At 46.4% G+C, this 17,147-nt stretch overlaps 1 protein-coding gene across 7 annotated transcripts; it reads left to right on the top strand.

Moving 5' to 3' along the window:
* Positions 1-4,714: 4,714 nt before the first annotated feature.
* LOC101547894 (zinc finger protein OZF-like) lies at positions 4,715-16,796 on the top strand. Of its 7 annotated transcripts, none has more exons than XM_055145391.1 (6): positions 4,715-4,993; positions 6,062-6,200; positions 6,992-7,078; positions 8,311-8,460; positions 12,555-12,681; positions 13,800-16,796. In XM_055145391.1, the coding sequence occupies exons 4-6, from the start codon at positions 8,419-8,421 to the stop codon at positions 15,068-15,070; spliced, it is 1,440 nt and encodes a 479-aa protein (XP_055001366.1). In that variant the 5' UTR covers positions 4,715-4,993; positions 6,062-6,200; positions 6,992-7,078; positions 8,311-8,418; the 3' UTR covers positions 15,071-16,796. The 7 variants fall into 7 exon arrangements, with proteins under 7 accessions (XP_055001366.1, XP_055001368.1, XP_055001363.1 ...); XM_055145393.1 differs by having other exon boundaries at positions 8,036-8,460; positions 12,560-12,681; XM_055145388.1 differs by having other exon boundaries at positions 8,036-8,460.
* The last annotated feature ends 351 nt before the right edge of the window (positions 16,797-17,147 follow it).

The following is a 17,147-nucleotide window of genomic DNA, read 5'->3' as shown; positions in this document are numbered from 1 at the left end:
TACTGGTTGCACTATCACTCCAGTCCTACCATATGCTTTTTATTTTTATTGTGAATTATTATTGTGAATAACATAATCTCTATCGTGTTTCTAAATTTAGACATTGATACAAAGAAATCCTGTCTTACAGTGTTTCCAACCATGAGATAGCTCAAAGGACTGGAGCACATGCTTTGCCATGGGAGGCCTGGTATTGGTACATGGCACTGCATGGTCCAGTTAGCACTGCTGGAAATAACCTGCCAGCACTATTGCCTTTGAGCACCCCTGGTGTGGCCCTAAAACCAAAACCAAAAGTGCATCTGTGAATGTTTCTGTGCCTGTGACTACAGGGTTGTTTTATACAAAAACATAACAATCTTCACTTCTGTGTGTTCACAAAAAATGTGTGTGGGCTCTCGCCATGTGCATTCGGCAGCCATGAGCCGCTTCCCCACCCTGGCCTGCAGCCGCCACCAGCAGACACATGAAGGAGAGAACAGGGCCACCAAGCTGGTTGGTGATCAGTCGCTGTTTATTCCATTCTCCCTGCATGCCAGTTCCAGTCTCATTGCGTGCCCCATTCCAGTTTTCCCATGCCAGTCTGCCTCTGTCTCAAGCCTTATTCATGGACCCCAATTCAGTCTTTTTATGCCCCCCTTCCCATCTCCCAGCATTAGTTAAGAGCCCAACATCCAAGGCTGAGGGTAGCAACAACACATAAGTGAGACAGCACAATAAACATATGAAAGCCTTTCCTTCCAATCTGCTCAAGGGCAGAATTTCATCTAAGGGTGTATTTCTTCTTTCCTTAGTCCATAACCATTTAAACAGTCACCTCAGATTTACTTCTTTTTTGGGGGGAGTCACACCCAGTGATGCACAGAGGTTACTCCTGGCTCATGCACTGTAGCACTGTTGTCCCGTTGTTCATCGATTTGCTTGAGCTGGCACCAGTAACGTCTCCATTGTGAGACTTGTTACTGTTTTTGGCATATTGAATACGCCACGGGTAGCTTGCCAGGCTTTCCAAGAGAGACGGAGGAATCACACCCGGGTTGGCCACATGCAAGGCAAACGCCCTACCCGCTGTGCTATCACTCCAGCACCCAGATTTACTTTTTTTTCTTTCTTTTTGGGTCACACCTGGCAGTACACAAGGGTTACTCCTGAGTGCAGACTCAGGAATCACCCCTGGCGGTGCTCAGGGGACCATATGGGATGCTGGGAATTGAACTCAGTTTGGCCGCGTGCAAGGCAAATGCCCTACCCACTGTGCTATTGCTCTAGCCCCCGCAGATTTACTTCTTTCCCCCCCCCCCAGTCCCCGCATATTTACCTCTTAATAATCTTTCTATTCATTTTGTATGGACACAGTAAAAGATATATTAAGCTTAAAGGGTGGCTTTCCTGGAAACATCTCGCTGTAGATCCCAGACTACATCCTTAGGCCAGATTAGTCCTTCCTAACCCCAGCAGGGTCCTTGTCCAGTTGCTTCTTTTTGGGTCATGACAGAGTTTGTTCATGACCATGCTCTTAACTTATTATAAGTTTTATGGAGCTTGGCTTGTCCCATTTCAATGCTGGTAGCTTACAGCATGCCCTAGGTCCATCCAAGTTCTTTGTCAGGACCCTCCTTTTGGAGTGCTAGGAACTAAGGGCAACTGAGCCTTAAGTCAAGTAAATATGAAAAAACCCCAGGAGTAAATATTATTCAGAGTAAATTAACTACCAAGTTACAAAAGTATAGCATTAACTGTGTTCCTGTGTCCTTACAAAAAGGACCTTGCCCTAAAGTAAACTATGCAAAGGACATAAGGGAAAAACAATATTTCACTTACAAATTCAAAATCCAAAGTCCTTAGAAAGGTTTGACCTTATAAGTCAGAGGGTCTGATTTGGGGATATAGGTGATTAACAGATGGGGGAAGCAAAGCACAGAGAAGTTAAAGATAAACACAGAGGAATGGGAGTGCCTTGGGAGCACTGTGATGGGTCTAACCCAATAAATCTAAGCTCCCTGCAGCAAAGGAGAAAGGGTGGAGGAAAAAGGATAAACCAACTTTATCCTACAACTTCCACGACCAAACAAACATTGAGGATCCAGTTCCATCCAGGAAACATTAGCCCCTCTTCCTTCACCAACTATGTGACTATTCACAGAGGTCAGGGAGCCTGGAGACCGATTCTGGTGATAGTTGGTGGACCAGAAGCTTCAATTCTAGGGTCCAGATCACTGCTGAGGCCCTTTGATACTGTGGACATGTTTGGGGAGCCTGAGGTCTACACCCTGTGGCATCAGGGACCATATGGTGTCAGGGATTGATACAAGGTCTGGTCTCTATAGAGTATATGCCTTGACCCTATGCTACCTCCCCAGCATCCAGAAAATGATTTGAACCTGGTGGAGTTTTGAATCACAGGATTCTCTCTCATGAGCATAAAATTAGCACAAGTTTGCTAAGGACAAAGGTAAGCTCTGGAGATCCTGGGGAGATAAAGAACTGGGACATACAAATGCTTTAAGCTCTGCATTTAATCATTTGAGTACCTTGCGGTTTAGCTCTGGGGTCCCCAAACACTGCTGGAAGTGGCCCTGGTGCCCTTGTGAGTAGTACATCAGGGCCTGATCACTGAGTCATCAATACATGGAACTGGGGTGAGCATCACTGGGAGTGCTTCCTAGAGTTTCCTATGGCATTACTTAGGAGGCCCCTCATCTCTAAAAGTAACCATTAGGGCTGGAGTGATATTGCAAAGCAGGTAGGGTATTTGCCTTGCATACTGCTGACCTCGGTTTGATCCCTAGCATCCCATATGATCCCCCGAGCACTGCCAGGGGTGACCCCTAAGTGCAAAGCTAAAAGTAACTACTGAGTATTGCTGGGTTTGTCCCCTAAAAATCACTGGGCATGACCCTAACCTCCAAGTCTCCCCAAGAAACAAAAACTGCCCATGTTCCTGGTATTTCCTTTTTGTCTTTGTATAAGGTAAATTGACATTGACATTTACATCAATTGGAACTCAGGATGTCCCCAATAGCATGGCCTTTGTGACCTAATCCAGCAACCAAACTTCATTGTTTCCCTTAATAAAATCAAGTCATTAGATACAAATGGTGTGATGTGTGTATGTGTGTACATACATATATGTGTGTGTATGTATGTGTGTGTATGATTGCCCTTTTTTTTTCTTTTTGGGTCACACCTGGCAATGCTCAGGTGTTACTTCTGGCTTTGCACTCAGTAATCACTTCTGGTGGTGCTCAGGGGACCATGTGGGATGCTGGGAATCAAACCTGGGTCGGTCACGTGCAAGGCAAATGTCTTACCAGCTGTACTATTGCTCCAGCCCCATGACTGCCATTCTTATATCTGCTGGATGTGAACACACCTCCTCACAACACTTCTGGCTGTCTGGTTTCAACCCCTGCCTTTTATTATCCTGCCATGGGAAGCATCTCCTAAAGGGCTGGCTTTCAGGGTATGCCCACATGGGCTTTCTTGAACCTCTATCATGCTATGTCTCAGCAGTGACAGTAGAGCTGTTTGGATAGTGCAAAGACCAGTGGCAGCATGGACCTGAGTAAAAGTTCGCGGTTAATCACCCACAGTCAATTATTTCTTTCAATACATTTCTGATAATCTCTGAATCAGAAATATAATTTTCTGTAAATTACATTTCACAACTTTTTTCTCACATAGTATTAATACTTCATGCATAAAAGTCTCTATAATCACAGGAGAAATGATAACCACTTCCTAGTGAGTTGAAATCACGAATTTAAAGTTATCCTCTACATTTTTGGGGTGCAGAGCAAGTGCAAGTCAATCATGCACCACTAAATACTGTAGTTATGGCTTATATCAAACTAGCAAGTCTTGATTCTGGAGAGATAGTGCAGAGGATAAGGCCCTTGCCTTGCACACAGCCAACCGGCTTCAATCCCCAGCATCCCCATGTGGTTCCCCAGCACCACCAGGAGTGATTCCTCAGGCAGAGCCAGGAATCTCTGAACATTGCTGGGTGTGACCCAAACACAAAGCAAAAACAGAAGAGTAAATCTTTTATTCTAGTTTTGAAACGATGTCAAATTTCTAAAAGGAAGTGATCCAGGCTATACTAGCTATCGAATGGATCAAAAGTTTGCTCAATAAATTGAACACAGTGGTCAACTACCGTCTGTGAGATTTTCTTTCTGCCGTAATTGCAGAGGTTCACTTTTCCTCCAGTTGCACCCGGCGTTCCACCACTAGTGCCACTGTCCCGGTCCTTTATCTGGAGCTCTCTGTTTGTTTGCACCTAGCATGCAGAAACGGGTTGAAATAGTGAATGGATTCACGCTACATCGTTTATTACCTTCGGCTCCCAGTGGGCACAGGTGGTGTCCTCAGGGATTGTGTGGAATGGTGTGTGCATCTGCCCCCTTAGGAAGCGTGTAAGTGTGTGAAGGGCAGGCTGAGCGACACGATACACCTGCAAATACCCATGTACCCGTCTCGGGCCTGACCTCTGACTCTCCGGGAGGGTAGAAGACCGGCCTCCCCGGCCGCGGCTTCTGGGCGGTGCTCACCGTTGTGGAGTAGGAGGCGGGTCGGCCGAGAGCTCCGCGGCGGAGGTTCAGTTGTGGGGGCCGCGGGGACTAAACAGTCCAGCATGCTCTGCGCCCGAACAGCCAATGAGGGCTCGGTACACGGACGGTTCCGTGTCCGTCTCCGAGCTCGGGGCGGGACTTCCGGCGTCCACCTCCGGGCGGTCATTTTGGCTGGGTGTGATCGTCAGTCCCCAAGTTCCATGACTCTGGGTCGGGGCCTAGCTCCCCGCGCCGGAAGCCGGTGGAGCAGGGGCAGCCCCCGCCACAGAGAGCGAGCCGGAAGCTCGGCGAAGCCTCCCGAGATGGTCCGCGCCCGGACCGGTGAAAGCAGCGCCTCCCCCGCCGCGACGGCCCGTCGTGCTCGGCCCGGCTCTGCCCACAGAATCGGATGGCGGCAGCCGCTCTGAGGCCCGGCGCAGGTAAACGCCGCCCTGGCCCCTGGAGCCGAGGTCCGGTTCGCGGCTGCGCCTCGGGCAGGGAGGCGTCTCGGGCAGGCCTGGGATGCGGAAGGAGGCAGGCGCAGCGCGGGACGGCGCCCGGGTCCTGTGCCGACCCCCCTTTGGCCCTGCCTGGTCCTGGCCTGGCCGTCGCTTGCTCCGCGAAGGCGAGGGAGAAGGGCCCTGAGCGGGTGGCGGCGGCGTGTGGCGCTCTGGGCTCAGATAGATTCCCGCTCGGTGCCGAGCGAGTTCGGGGCCACACCGACCGTGGGTCCCTGCGATTCCCACCCACGGGAGACCTGCGTCCCGGTGCGTGGACACGGAGAGGCTGTTTCCTTTCGGGGTGGAGCGGAAGAGCCACCGCTCTTGAAACGTTTCATTCCCAACCCGGAGACGACTCCTTCGTTTCGTGGCCTCGTGGCCTCGTTTGGTCCTATTAGCTCCCGGTGTTCCAGCGCCTGACCGTGGGGGAGAGAATTTCAACTGGGACTTAGGAGCAGGAATGCACGTGTTCAGTCTTGCTTCGGGGCCACACCCGGTGGCGCTCCGGACCCCTCCTGGCCCTTTGCTCAGGGTTCACTCCTGGTGGGGCTTGGGAACCAGATGCGATTTGGGGGTCGAACCCTAGTCACCTGTTGCAAGGAAAGTGCCCAGCCCTCTGTATTGTCTCTCTTATCCTAAACATCCACCCTTTAGTGGAGCGAAGGATTTAAACTGGCCTGAAGGAAGTTTTGACACAGGAAGTTTTGAGAAGTTGATAGTATGAGTAATTTTCACTGCAGATATCAGGAACATGGTTTTAGTCATTTTAAGAGTATAAAATGTTGGGGACGACCAGGGACTGTAAATGAGATAAGGCATTTACCCAAAAGAACAAATAAACTTTACTAAACATTTATTGACTATTTTAACATTTGTGTAAGGAAAAGAGATTTTGTGGCTGTGACTCCCACCAGCGGAGGAGTAGGGTTCCCTGGTGACTTTTGTGAAATGGGCAGAGTGGCTGCAGCCCTGGAAAGGAATGTAACTGCTTCCCTCTCTCCCTCTCAGTTCCAGGAAGTCTAGCACTGATGAGGAATGTGTAGACCTCATGTCTCACCAGCCCACCAGCTGCTTGTCAAACCGCGCCTGGGTTCCACAGTATGACAACTGTTCCCACCATCCAATTTCTCTGGGAACCTGAAGCCAGGTGGGGGTGAGGAATTTCTCATTGGAGGAAAAGAAAGTCCTAAATCTCACCCAGACTTTTTAGGTCCATCACCTTTCCTCATAGGAAAGAATTTCAGGAGGAGACAAATAATGAAATAGGACAAGTTTTGGAGGGGGGGGGGGGATCACCGAGTGTGATCCAAAAAGAAAAAAAAAAAGGTCTGTGTCTCAGGCAGATGTGGGCCAAAGAGACGAGGGAAGGCTAAGGAAGTCTGCATCTCAAGAGGAGTTGAGGGCAATGCGCTCCTCTTCTCTTTCAAGTTTATATACAGTTTTCTCAAACTGACCATTGCTAGGATGGGTACTAAGGGTACTAAGCTTGGAGCAGTTGGTGGACTTAAGTGTTTTTCACGTGGCCTTTCTTCTAGTGGTGGAGTTCTTTTAAGGGGCCCAGCTTCCTTTCCTTTCAAGAAGCATCCTTGTACATGGCCTGGAATTCTCTATCACAGTGGTTTTCTGGGCTATTGACAGGGTCTTTCGAGTCAAAGGTTTAGGTCCAGGCAGTGTTTTCATCAACATACACTCTCAGAGCCACCAAGCTTTGATTACCAGAGTACCCTGGATTTACCTATTTCTGTATTCTGAAACTCTAGATCTGGATTAGCTTTCCTGTCAGTGACAATTTCATTGAGAATTGGTGACATATCTGGGAAAATGTATACTTATTTTCCTGGGATATTCCACATAGGTTGAGAACTTTAGGAACATCAGTGATGTTGGGTCATGTGTTTGAGTCTTAACGTTATGGGCTGTTATCTTGATTCTTTGCAGATATAAGCAGCAAGTCCTGTCCATTCCCAGCAGGAGCCTTTCCAGACTTTCCCTTGAAGCCAGAGTCCCTGCACTGTTCTGATCTTGGTGAGCATAAGGGGCTGCTTTTTTTTAACTCATTTATGCTTTATTCATTCGAATGGCCCTGACTGGGAACTCAGCCATTAACTGATGAGCCCTTTTATTCTCTAGTTTCTCAGTTATTTGCAGTTTTTCTTTTAAATTTTTTCTTTCTTTTTTTTTTTTTTTTGCTTTTTTGGGCCACATACAGTGATGCACAGGGGTTACTCCTGGCTCTGCACTCAGGAATTAACTCCTGGCGGTGCTTGAGGAACCATGTGGGATGCTGGGAATCAAACCCGGGTCAGCTGCTTGCAAGGCAAATGCCTTTCCTGCTGTGTTATCGCTCCATCCCCCATTTTTCTTTATATAATTAATCGTCTTAAAAACTGTGCTTGTTAATAATCTGTTTAGATTTTGACATTCAGCATTTAAAAAACCTTTCACTTAATGTAGGGTTATCCAAAGATTATGTTCATATTTCAGGGAATTTCTTGAGACTATAACAGGGGCCAGGGATAGTATAGGGTCTAGGTGCTTGCCTTGCATGCAGGTGACCCGGCTTCAATTCCTGTTACGTCACCATGTGTTCCTTGAGCACTGCATGAGGAGTAAGCACAAAGTACAGCCAGGTGATATCAGAATACAACTAATAGACTCCCACCCTTGGTCCCCCCTACCCCCCCAAAAAAAAGAGAATTATATAGTAATGAATTCCCTTCAGATTTGTCTTCAAGCAGTATACTTAATTACACCTATAGCTGCAAGATGAAATGATGTATCTAGGAAGAGCAATAAGCTCAATAAAGTTTATTAGCTTTCAGCTACAAGGGGACACTCTCTGTGACTGCATTGGAATATTATATCCATTTGGATTTGTAACCTTGCGGGGCAACTGCACTAATACTTGTAATCTGTGAGAGCTTGGGAGCATGCGGAACATGATGGAGTGTGAAATTTGTCTCTAAACACCTAAGATATCAGTTGCAGAAAACTCCTTCCGGAATCTGGGCATGGCCCCTTTAAGAAGGAAGTTAACCCATCTACTCTTGGAACCAGAACGTCATTTCCCAAAGCCCTTTGTTTTGGGAAGTTCCAGTGCAGAACTTTGAGAACCACATCACCCCAGCAACTGCAGCCCTGAACTAATGAAGGTCCAAGAGAGGGGTGTTTCCACCTTTGTTGTCACACGGGGCAGGGCTTCAGGCATCCTCTGCATGGTGATCACTGTGACTCCTTCGATCTATTCCTTGGATCAGAATCTTGACCACGGAATCTGGACTGAGGTGACAGAGCCTGGAAAGTGCGGGGGTGGTTGTCCCCACTTGCACTGGCCTGCTCCCGGCCTTGTTTCTACATAGACTCTGATGGCGACAACTGCTCTGAGGGATCCGAGGGACCCAGCTCAGGTAAGTGCTCATCCTCATTCCCATTCCCAGTGGGCCAGGGATGAGACCACTCATGTCCCGGCATCCAGGATGGGTAGGTGGGGGTAGAGGGGATTCTCAGACTGACCTGTGTGGGGACTGGGGAAAGGCCACAGGCAGAGGTACTAGTGGTTGTAAGATGGGAGTATGGCGGGAGTATGGTGTATGCTGGGGGAGTAACTGCCTGTTCTCATGCTTCTCTCCCGAAATATGCTGCTCAGTCTTACAACTGCCTGAGTACTTTGAAACCTGGCATTCTCAGAACATTCATCTGGGACCCTGTAGAAATTTTGACAAGACTAGGGGTTATGTGGCAGTGTACTTACTTGGGGCAGTCAATTAAATGAGGTTGCCTTGTGCACAGGTAGCAGAATGTAAAATTTTGGAGGTGTTTTTGTATGTGTGTGTGTGTGTGTGTGTGTGTGTGTGTGTGTGTTCCCAGCCCTGATTTCTTTTTTAAATGACTTTACTTATAGTATTGCTGGTGTGTGTGTGTGGTGTGCTGCTTCCAGATATTTTCAAGGAATCCTGCAGTGCTGTGGATTGAACAAAGATCTCATGTGGCAGGCTTGTGCTCCAACTTTTGACTATCTTATTTAGGCAGGGAGGGCAGAGTTGAGGGTGAGCCACATCTGACAGTGCTCATCTGACTGCTCAGTTGTGACCCCTGGCAGTGCTGAGATTTATGGTGGCCAAGGAAATTCATACCAAAGTCTTGAATGGTGTCAGCGAATGTAAGACAAATGCCCTAACCCTTCTCTTACTGTCTCTCTTGTCCTGGATTTGTTTTTGTTTTGTCTTGGGGACCACACCTAGCCACACTCTAGTTCTTAGAGGCTCTTCCAGGCTTAGTGCTGGAGAGTCACCCCTGGTGGTGTTCAGAACCATGCTTCCTGCCTGCAGAGCAAGTGTTCCAGCCTGTGGATTTATAGCTTTGGCCCTGGATTTATGTTAGGAGCCAATCTGAATTTCTAGTGTGGCGATGGGAGAGGTAACTCAGTTGGCTGGGCACTTGCTTTGCATGCAGCAAGCTTGGGTTTGAGTTGAGTCCTGCTACCTTTGAGCACCTCAAGGTATGGCCTCCAAACCAGGAAAAGAAAAGAAAAAAATTCTGAGCTGGAGAAAGTATGGTAGGTAAGGTGCTTGCTTTGCATTTGGCGGACCTGGGTTCAATCACCGACATCCTGTCTGGTGGTCCCCTGATCATTGCTAGGAGTAATTCCTGAGGCAGAGCTGTGAGTAAAGCAATCAAGACAATTTCTGTTGTGGAGAATGAGAAAAAGTGGCAAGAGGTAGGAATGATCATAAAGGTTTTTTGCTGAGGAATTGGAGAAGGCAGAAGTAGGAGTAATTTTCATTGGTAATTTTCATCAGTAATTTGGGGGTTGTGTTAAGAGTCTGACATGTTTCCAGAAACACTGGTCCAAGTTAATGGGCAGCTAGATATATAGGACTGGAAGTTTGTGGTGGTTTCCCTGCAGTGGGTACAAAGAGACCGAGGCTATTTTGTAGCAGAGTAAAACTTTATGTCACATTTAGGGAGGGTAAATGGGTGGTAATATTCACCAACCACGAATACTGGATGCAGAGTCTGTCTCTCTCTTGTGTGGAGGCAAGTAACCTCTGAAACACAGATCACAGAGAGAAGTAGCTGTGACATGAAACAGAAAGGCCCAGGCTTTCAAGGGCAGAGGGGCCAGGTGCTGAATGCAGAGGAGGGGCAGGAGATGAGGACTAATGGCTCCTGCTGGAGTTAGTGTTCCCAGGAGTATTCTCTGTGATCCCTGGAGTATTTCAGTCAGGTCAGTGCATGAACTAAGAGAAAGAGAAGGTCATCTGTGAGCCACTAGACTTGTATTTGTCTTGCTTGGCTGTTGGGCCACTGGGTGCTTCAGTCGCTCCTGGAGCCCCTTGGACTCTCCTAGTATCTCAGGCTGAATTTCTTGCTTCCTTGCTTCCTTGCTTTCTTGTTTCCTTACTTTTTGGGTCACACTCAGCGATGCTCAGGGGTTACTCCTGGCTTTGCACTCAGGAATCACTCCTAGCGGGAGCCCCTTGGACTCGCTCTCCTAGTATCTCAGGCTGAATTTCTTCTCCTCTTCTTCTCTTTCTCTTTCTCTTTCTCTTTCTCTTTCTCTTTCTCTTTCTCTTCTTCCTTCTTTCCTTCCTTCCTTCCTTCCTTCCTTCCTTCCTTCCTTCCTTCCTTCCTTCCTTCCTTCCTTCCTTCCTTCCTTCCTTCCTTCCTTCCTTCCTTCCTTCCTTCCTTCGCTTTCTTGCGTCACATCCAGTGATGCTCAGGGGTTATTCCTGGCTTTGCACTCAGGAATCACTCCTAGCAGTGCTGAGGGGGCCATATGGGTTGCTGGAGATCGAACCCGGATCGGCTACGTGCAAGGCAAACGCCCTACCTGCTGTACTATTGCTTTGGCCCCACAGGCTAAATTTTTATCTGAAGTTACATTCTTTTTCTTTTTTCTGCCTCCCCCCCCACACCAAAATTTTTGGTGGTATGCAGGACTGTGTAATCCTGAGGTTTGAATCCAGGCTTCCTGCATGCAAAGCGTTTGCTGTAGCCATTTAAACCATTTCCCTGGCTTTCCCTGCCCACCTCCAGTACCCTGAAGTTACATTAAAGTTATAGTCCCCAGTTTCTCAGAATATGATTTCCTTTGGAGATGATGTCAGAAGGAGGAAATTAGGTTAAAATGAGTATGCACCTTTTGCCAGAGCTGTAATACAGCAGGTAAGGTACCTAGTACCATATATATCCCCACAACCCTTTCAGAGGTGATCCCTGAGCAGAGCCCCGAGCATTTTGGGTGTAACCCCAAAACAAAAAAGTGTGAACCTTGATTGACTAGTGTCCTTTAAAGAATAGAAAATTAATGGGCCAGAGAGATAGTACAGCTGTAATACAGATATCTCTGTATCCCATCCTTCCCCATGATATGTATATGCCATCAGTTATGCACAGAAGTTAAACAGGACCTATACACTACCAAAGCCTCCCACAGATCCCACTTCAGAAGTCCCATTGCCAGCCTCCGATCCCTATTTCCATCTCAGCCCTCCAGAGCCACGTGTAAAATTCACACACTCAGAATCATCTTCCTATTCATTTTGCTGTTGTTTTTGTCACACCTGGGGTAACCCTGGCTCTGCCCTCAGGAATTACTCCTGGCACTACTTGGACCATATGGGATGCCAGGAATTGAACCCAGGTCAGCAATGTGCAAAGCAAATGCCCAATTTGGCCCTAGTATGGCTCTGATTCTAAGGCCATCATTGTGTGACTTTTCATATTCACCTCACTACTGTCCCTTCCCATCTACTCAACCCTAATTCAAAGCCAAGTCCCAGTGGCCTCCTGAGGGAGGATTTGGTAGGCCATGTATAGTAAATCATCACACATAGGGTAGTTTGACAATAAAATTTTCTTTTTTGGCAGTTCTGGAGACATCAAATCAAGCGAGTGTTGGTTTCTCTGGTGACTTTTTTTCTTGGCCCATAAGTGGCTTTCATTTCTCTGTGCCTTCAGTTCTTTTACCTGTATTTCAATTTTCTATTCTCTTTTGATTTTGGTTTTGATTTTTGGATTCTGGGTTGCACCTGGCTCTGAGCTCAGGGATCACTGCTGGCAGGCTCAGGTAATCATATATGGTGCCAGGGACTGAATCCATGTCAGCCTTGTACAAGCAAGTACCCTACTAGCTGTACTACGGCTCCTGCTCCTTAGCTTTCTATTCTTTTTGTTTTGGGTCTATACCTGGTGGTTCTCAGGTGTTAACTCCTGGCTCTGCACTCAAAAATTACTCCCGGTGGTGCTCAGGGGACCATATAGGATGTTGAGGATCAAACTTGGGGTGGCTGTGGGCAGGGTAATCACTCTACCTGCCGTGCTATTGCTCCAGCCCCTCAGGTTCTTCCTGCCTGCCTTCTTGCTGGCTGCTGATGGGACTTGGAGGAGAGAGTGGCATCCATGGCACCAGGGCTTGTAGGAAGAGAAACGAACTTGGGTAGAAGAGTGGCCCTTGATAGCGGGGCTGTTTGTGGTTTCATCTCTCCCATCACGGCAGGATAGTGTGACCTTTGAGGACGTGGCTGTGTACTTCTCCTGGGAGGAGTGGGGGCTCCTGGACGAGACTCAGAGGTACCTGTACCATGACGTGATGCTGGAAAACTTTGCGCTTGTGACCTCCTTGGGTAAGACTCTCACACCCTCCCTGTTCCTTGAACTAAACTTTGCTCCTTTGCTCTTCTTCCTTGTTCTTCTCACAACTGAAATTTTATTTTAGTTGCTTTGGTTGATGGGGCTGGCCTGAGCATCTATTGCTGCTTAAACACAGTGGCCAGGAAGAGGCTCCCCTAAAGCTTCACAGGGTCAGAAATAAAACCTGATGGGTCATACTATTGTCCCTCTTTCCTACTGGTTAAAGAATTTCAGACCCATTCACCTCTAGCTGAGGGGTTTTTTTGGTCCACCTTCTAGTGATGTTCTCTCTCAGTACCAGGAATTGCTGTAACATTAGTTCACTATTTTGGGGGACATTGGGCTGTTCTTACAAGATGCTCCTCTAAGGTTCTTTTTGTAAAGCATTGTTCCTGTGTTCTGTTACATGCAGAATTGTCTTGGGCCAGTGTTAGTCCTTCACCTATTTTGCCATTGACTCAGAATTTGTAATTTCCCAAGCATTTGTTCACATGTGGTTTAGGATTTGTCCTGCTTGTTTCTCATGATTAAACCTCTGAGATCTAACCCTCATGAGTGGCACCTATGAGATGATCAGTGCTAGTTTCTTTTCATACCATGCACCAGTCTATGTTCTCCCAGTGCCAGTAATTATAATTCATTTCTACCTTTCTTTTCCTATCTTTGTCTGTGTTTTGATTTCTGATCCCTAACTGCCCCAGCCTCTCTAACATCATGCATAACTTTCCCCAACTTGAAATATCCCCTCCCCACAGTGTGTTGTAAGGAATGTACATATGTTTAGAGCATCTTTGGTCACTGTTTAATGGGATGTAGATGGAATTTCCTGGCACATGAGCACCAGGTTTCACACATTACTGCTATAGAAAGACACTGGCAGAGGAATAAGTTAGAGACCCTGCTTTTTTCCTATGTCATACCCTGTAATTACATCCTTCATCTTGTGAAGTGAGGCCTCCCTAATTCATATGATTATAGAATCTCAGAAGTGTGACGCCTTACCTAGAAAACATCTCAGTGCTTATTCTATTATTTTTAACACCCACTAATCATGGGGTTGCTTTTCTATTTAAAGACAGTTTGCCCTTCACTAACATTTCTGTGCTTCCAGGTTATTGGTTTGGAATGGAGGATGAAGAGGGACTTTCTCTGCAGAGCATTTCTGTCGAGCCAGTATCACTGAGCAAGACTCCCTCCTGTGAGAAGTGTATCCTGGTTGAAAGAGAAACTTTGTACATGGCTGATTATCAAGGATCATCTCCTATACAGAAATCCTACCACTGTGAGGCATGTGGAAAACAATTTTGGTTAAGTCCAAACCTGCACCAGCACCAGAAGCATGGTGAAGAGAAGCTGTTTCGGAGGGATACAGAAAGCTACAAGTTACACGGGTCAGAGAAGCCCTTTACCTGTTGGGAAGTCGGGAAGGATGTTCTGGCTATGTTAAGTCTGCTACAGCATCAGGCCACACTCAGAGAGGCAAAGCCCCACAGCAGCTGCAAATATGGGGAGGCCTATCATAGTGGTAAAAATCATTATAAATGCAGCGACTATGGGAAACCATTCAACTGTGAATACAAGCCTTTTCAGCATCAGCAGATTTACACTAGAGAAAGTTGTTACAAAAGTTATTACGGCTGTGATGACTGTGAGAAACCCTTTAGCCAAAGTTCCTTTCTTAGCAATTGCCACAATGTTAACACAGGAGCAACATCTTATGAATGCAGTGATTGTGGGAAATCCTTTAGCCAAAGCTACAGTCTCATTCAGCATCAGAAAATTCACAATGGAGCAAGACCTTATATATGCAGTGAATGTGGGAAAGCCTTCAGCTACAAATTCAGACTTGTTCAACACCTGCAGATTCACACTAGAGTCAAGCCTTATGAGTGTAGTGAATGTGGAAAAGCGTTTAGCTACAGCTCTACTCTCATTAAACATCAGCGAGTGCACACTGGAGCCAGGCCTTATAAGTGTGGGGAGTGTGGGAATACCTTTAGCCAGAGCTCCAACCTCATTCAGCATCAAAAAATCCACAGTGGTGCGAGACCTTACAAATGCAGTGAATGTGGAAAGACCTTTAGCTACAAATGTAAACTTGTTCAGCATCTGCGAATTCACACTGGAGAAAGGCCTTATGAGTGTGGTGAATGTGGGAAATCCTTTAGCCACAGCTCTACCCTCAATCAGCACCAGAGAATTCACACTGGAGCCAGACCTTTTAAGTGTGATGAATGTGAGAAATCCTTTAGTCAAAAATCCAACCTCATTCAGCACCGGAGAGTTCACACAGGAGAAAGGCCTTATGAGTGTGGGGAATGTGGCAAGTCCTTTAGCCAAAGCTCTCACATCATTCAACACAGGAAACTTCACACCAGATAACATCCTCCTGAGCATAACAACTGATAACTGGGAAAAACTTCAGCCAGTGTCTGCCGTAAATCAGCATAAAATCAGTCTAGATTGGCTTTATTTGGATATTAAAGCAAATTTGGAAGTCTTCATCTAAAGATCTTACCTCATTCAGCCCCATAAAGTCCCACAGAAGGACCTTAGGTCTTGCAGTGAACACGACTTCTTCCTTCAGTGTGCTAGAATTAGCCTTCTGTGGGGAGCAGTCTGCTTGCCGGTGAAATCTAGGCCTCTGAAGAACCTGAATTGTCCCTGTTATCTAGGTTCATGGGGAAGCATTTAGGATCCGTGCTGCATCCTACCCTGGTAATTTTCTTGCCTGAGTTATGTTTTTGCCAATGTGGCAGAAGTCTTCTCATCTCTGTCACTTTGGAGGTTTCAGTAATTTGTATCTGTCATCTGGATGTGATCAGGAAGGCAGATAGCCCTCCGTTCTGCTGTTCCTTGGAGAATACCATAAAAAGTCTTTTTTATGACATTCAGGGGGACCTGGCCCGTTTTTGACCAAGGTCAGGCTGGGTGCTGGTAGCAACTTGAAACTGCTTACTTTCTTCCAATTCTTGGACACTTGGTTTGTTACAGAAAGACTTTCTAGGAAAGACAATGGGCCTTTTGCTTCTAAATTGTAGCCTGGATGCGAGGGGTATTTGGGGGGCCCTGAGGTCTTCCTGAGGGAGAGTGTAGTTGTTATATGACAACCTCTAGTGCTTCTTTGAGAAGTGTACATTTGTTCCCTTTTCCCAGGGATATTATATAATGCTGAGCACCATTGCAGAGAGGCTGTTTCCCCAGGTACTGCAAAGCAATCATGTGCCTTCCTGTCTAGTTTGGTCTCTGGGGTCACTGTTAAGATTACAAGGGCCGGGCTGAAATTGTAACTTCTGTAGAAACACTGGATGTGACCGATGTGCACGGGAGGAGACTGCAGTGGGTGGTGGGGCCTCTTCTGAAGGCGCATGTGCAGTGGGGCCAGTGACTGGCTGTGGAATGAGTACACACTCAGCTTGTCCCTTCCTGTTGAGACCATTGTCAGAGCAAATAAAGCTCCGCTGATGTTTTTCTCTGCCCTCTGTAAAAAAAAGACTAGACTAAAGAGAGAGCCTGTAGTACAGGGGTTTAGGTTTTTGACTCGGTGACTGTAAACTGACTCACTAGAAATGATCTTGTTTGTTCATACTTCCTGCCACTGCTGTAGGGTCACGTTTCCTGGGGCGTGAGAAACAGGTGTGGAGTCAGAACAGGGCTTCCCAACTTTTGGTTACGCTTCTGTTTGAACCATTTTTTACTAATGGTTTTTATATATTGAGGTATAATTAATATGCTATAGACTTCACCTGTTTAAATTGTACAATAGGACTAGTTTTGCCATAGAAATGCACCCATAAAATTATCAAAATCATAATGAACCCTTGCCCTTTCTAAATCTCTTGCCCTCACCCGACCACTATTGATTTATTTCACAGCAAATAGTGTTTTATAGAATTTGATATGATTGAAATTATAAAATGTTTACTTTTGAAAACTGGCTTCCTCCACACTGCATTGCTCTGATTGCTGAGTCCCTCTCTGCTGTCTGATGTGCTATGATGTGTTAATCCACTTCTCTGTCGGTGAACACTTGGCTTGTTTCCAGTTTATGTTTATTATAAATAAAACTTTGTATGTGTGCACGAATGAAAAGGAATGTATGATGAAGTATTAAGAATGCCCCCATCCAGCATTCCATCATTGTTCATCATGTTAGAAATGCTCCGATTTCCTCTAGCATATTTCCTGCATTACTGCATTATTTTATTTAAAATCTCACACATTAATTAATAAGCATTATTTAGAATCTTATTACTAAAATATAAGGATTCTTTGATAACTCCAAAAGCTACTGTAACCAGGTTTAAACATGGTATCTATTGTTTTCTGAATTCTCACTCAAAAATGTTTCTTGGGAGTGTGCAGAGAACATAATACAGCAGGTAAGGCATTTGCCTTGTATGCAGCTGACCTGGGCTTAATCTCCGGCATCCCGGGTGGTCCCCTGAACCTAGGAGTA

This window comes from Sorex araneus, chromosome 8 (genome assembly GCF_027595985.1).
Source record: "Sorex araneus isolate mSorAra2 chromosome 8, mSorAra2.pri, whole genome shotgun sequence".
Lineage (NCBI taxonomy): Eukaryota > Metazoa > Chordata > Mammalia > Eulipotyphla > Soricidae > Sorex > Sorex araneus.
This window is presented reverse-complemented; position numbering and strand designations above follow the sequence as displayed.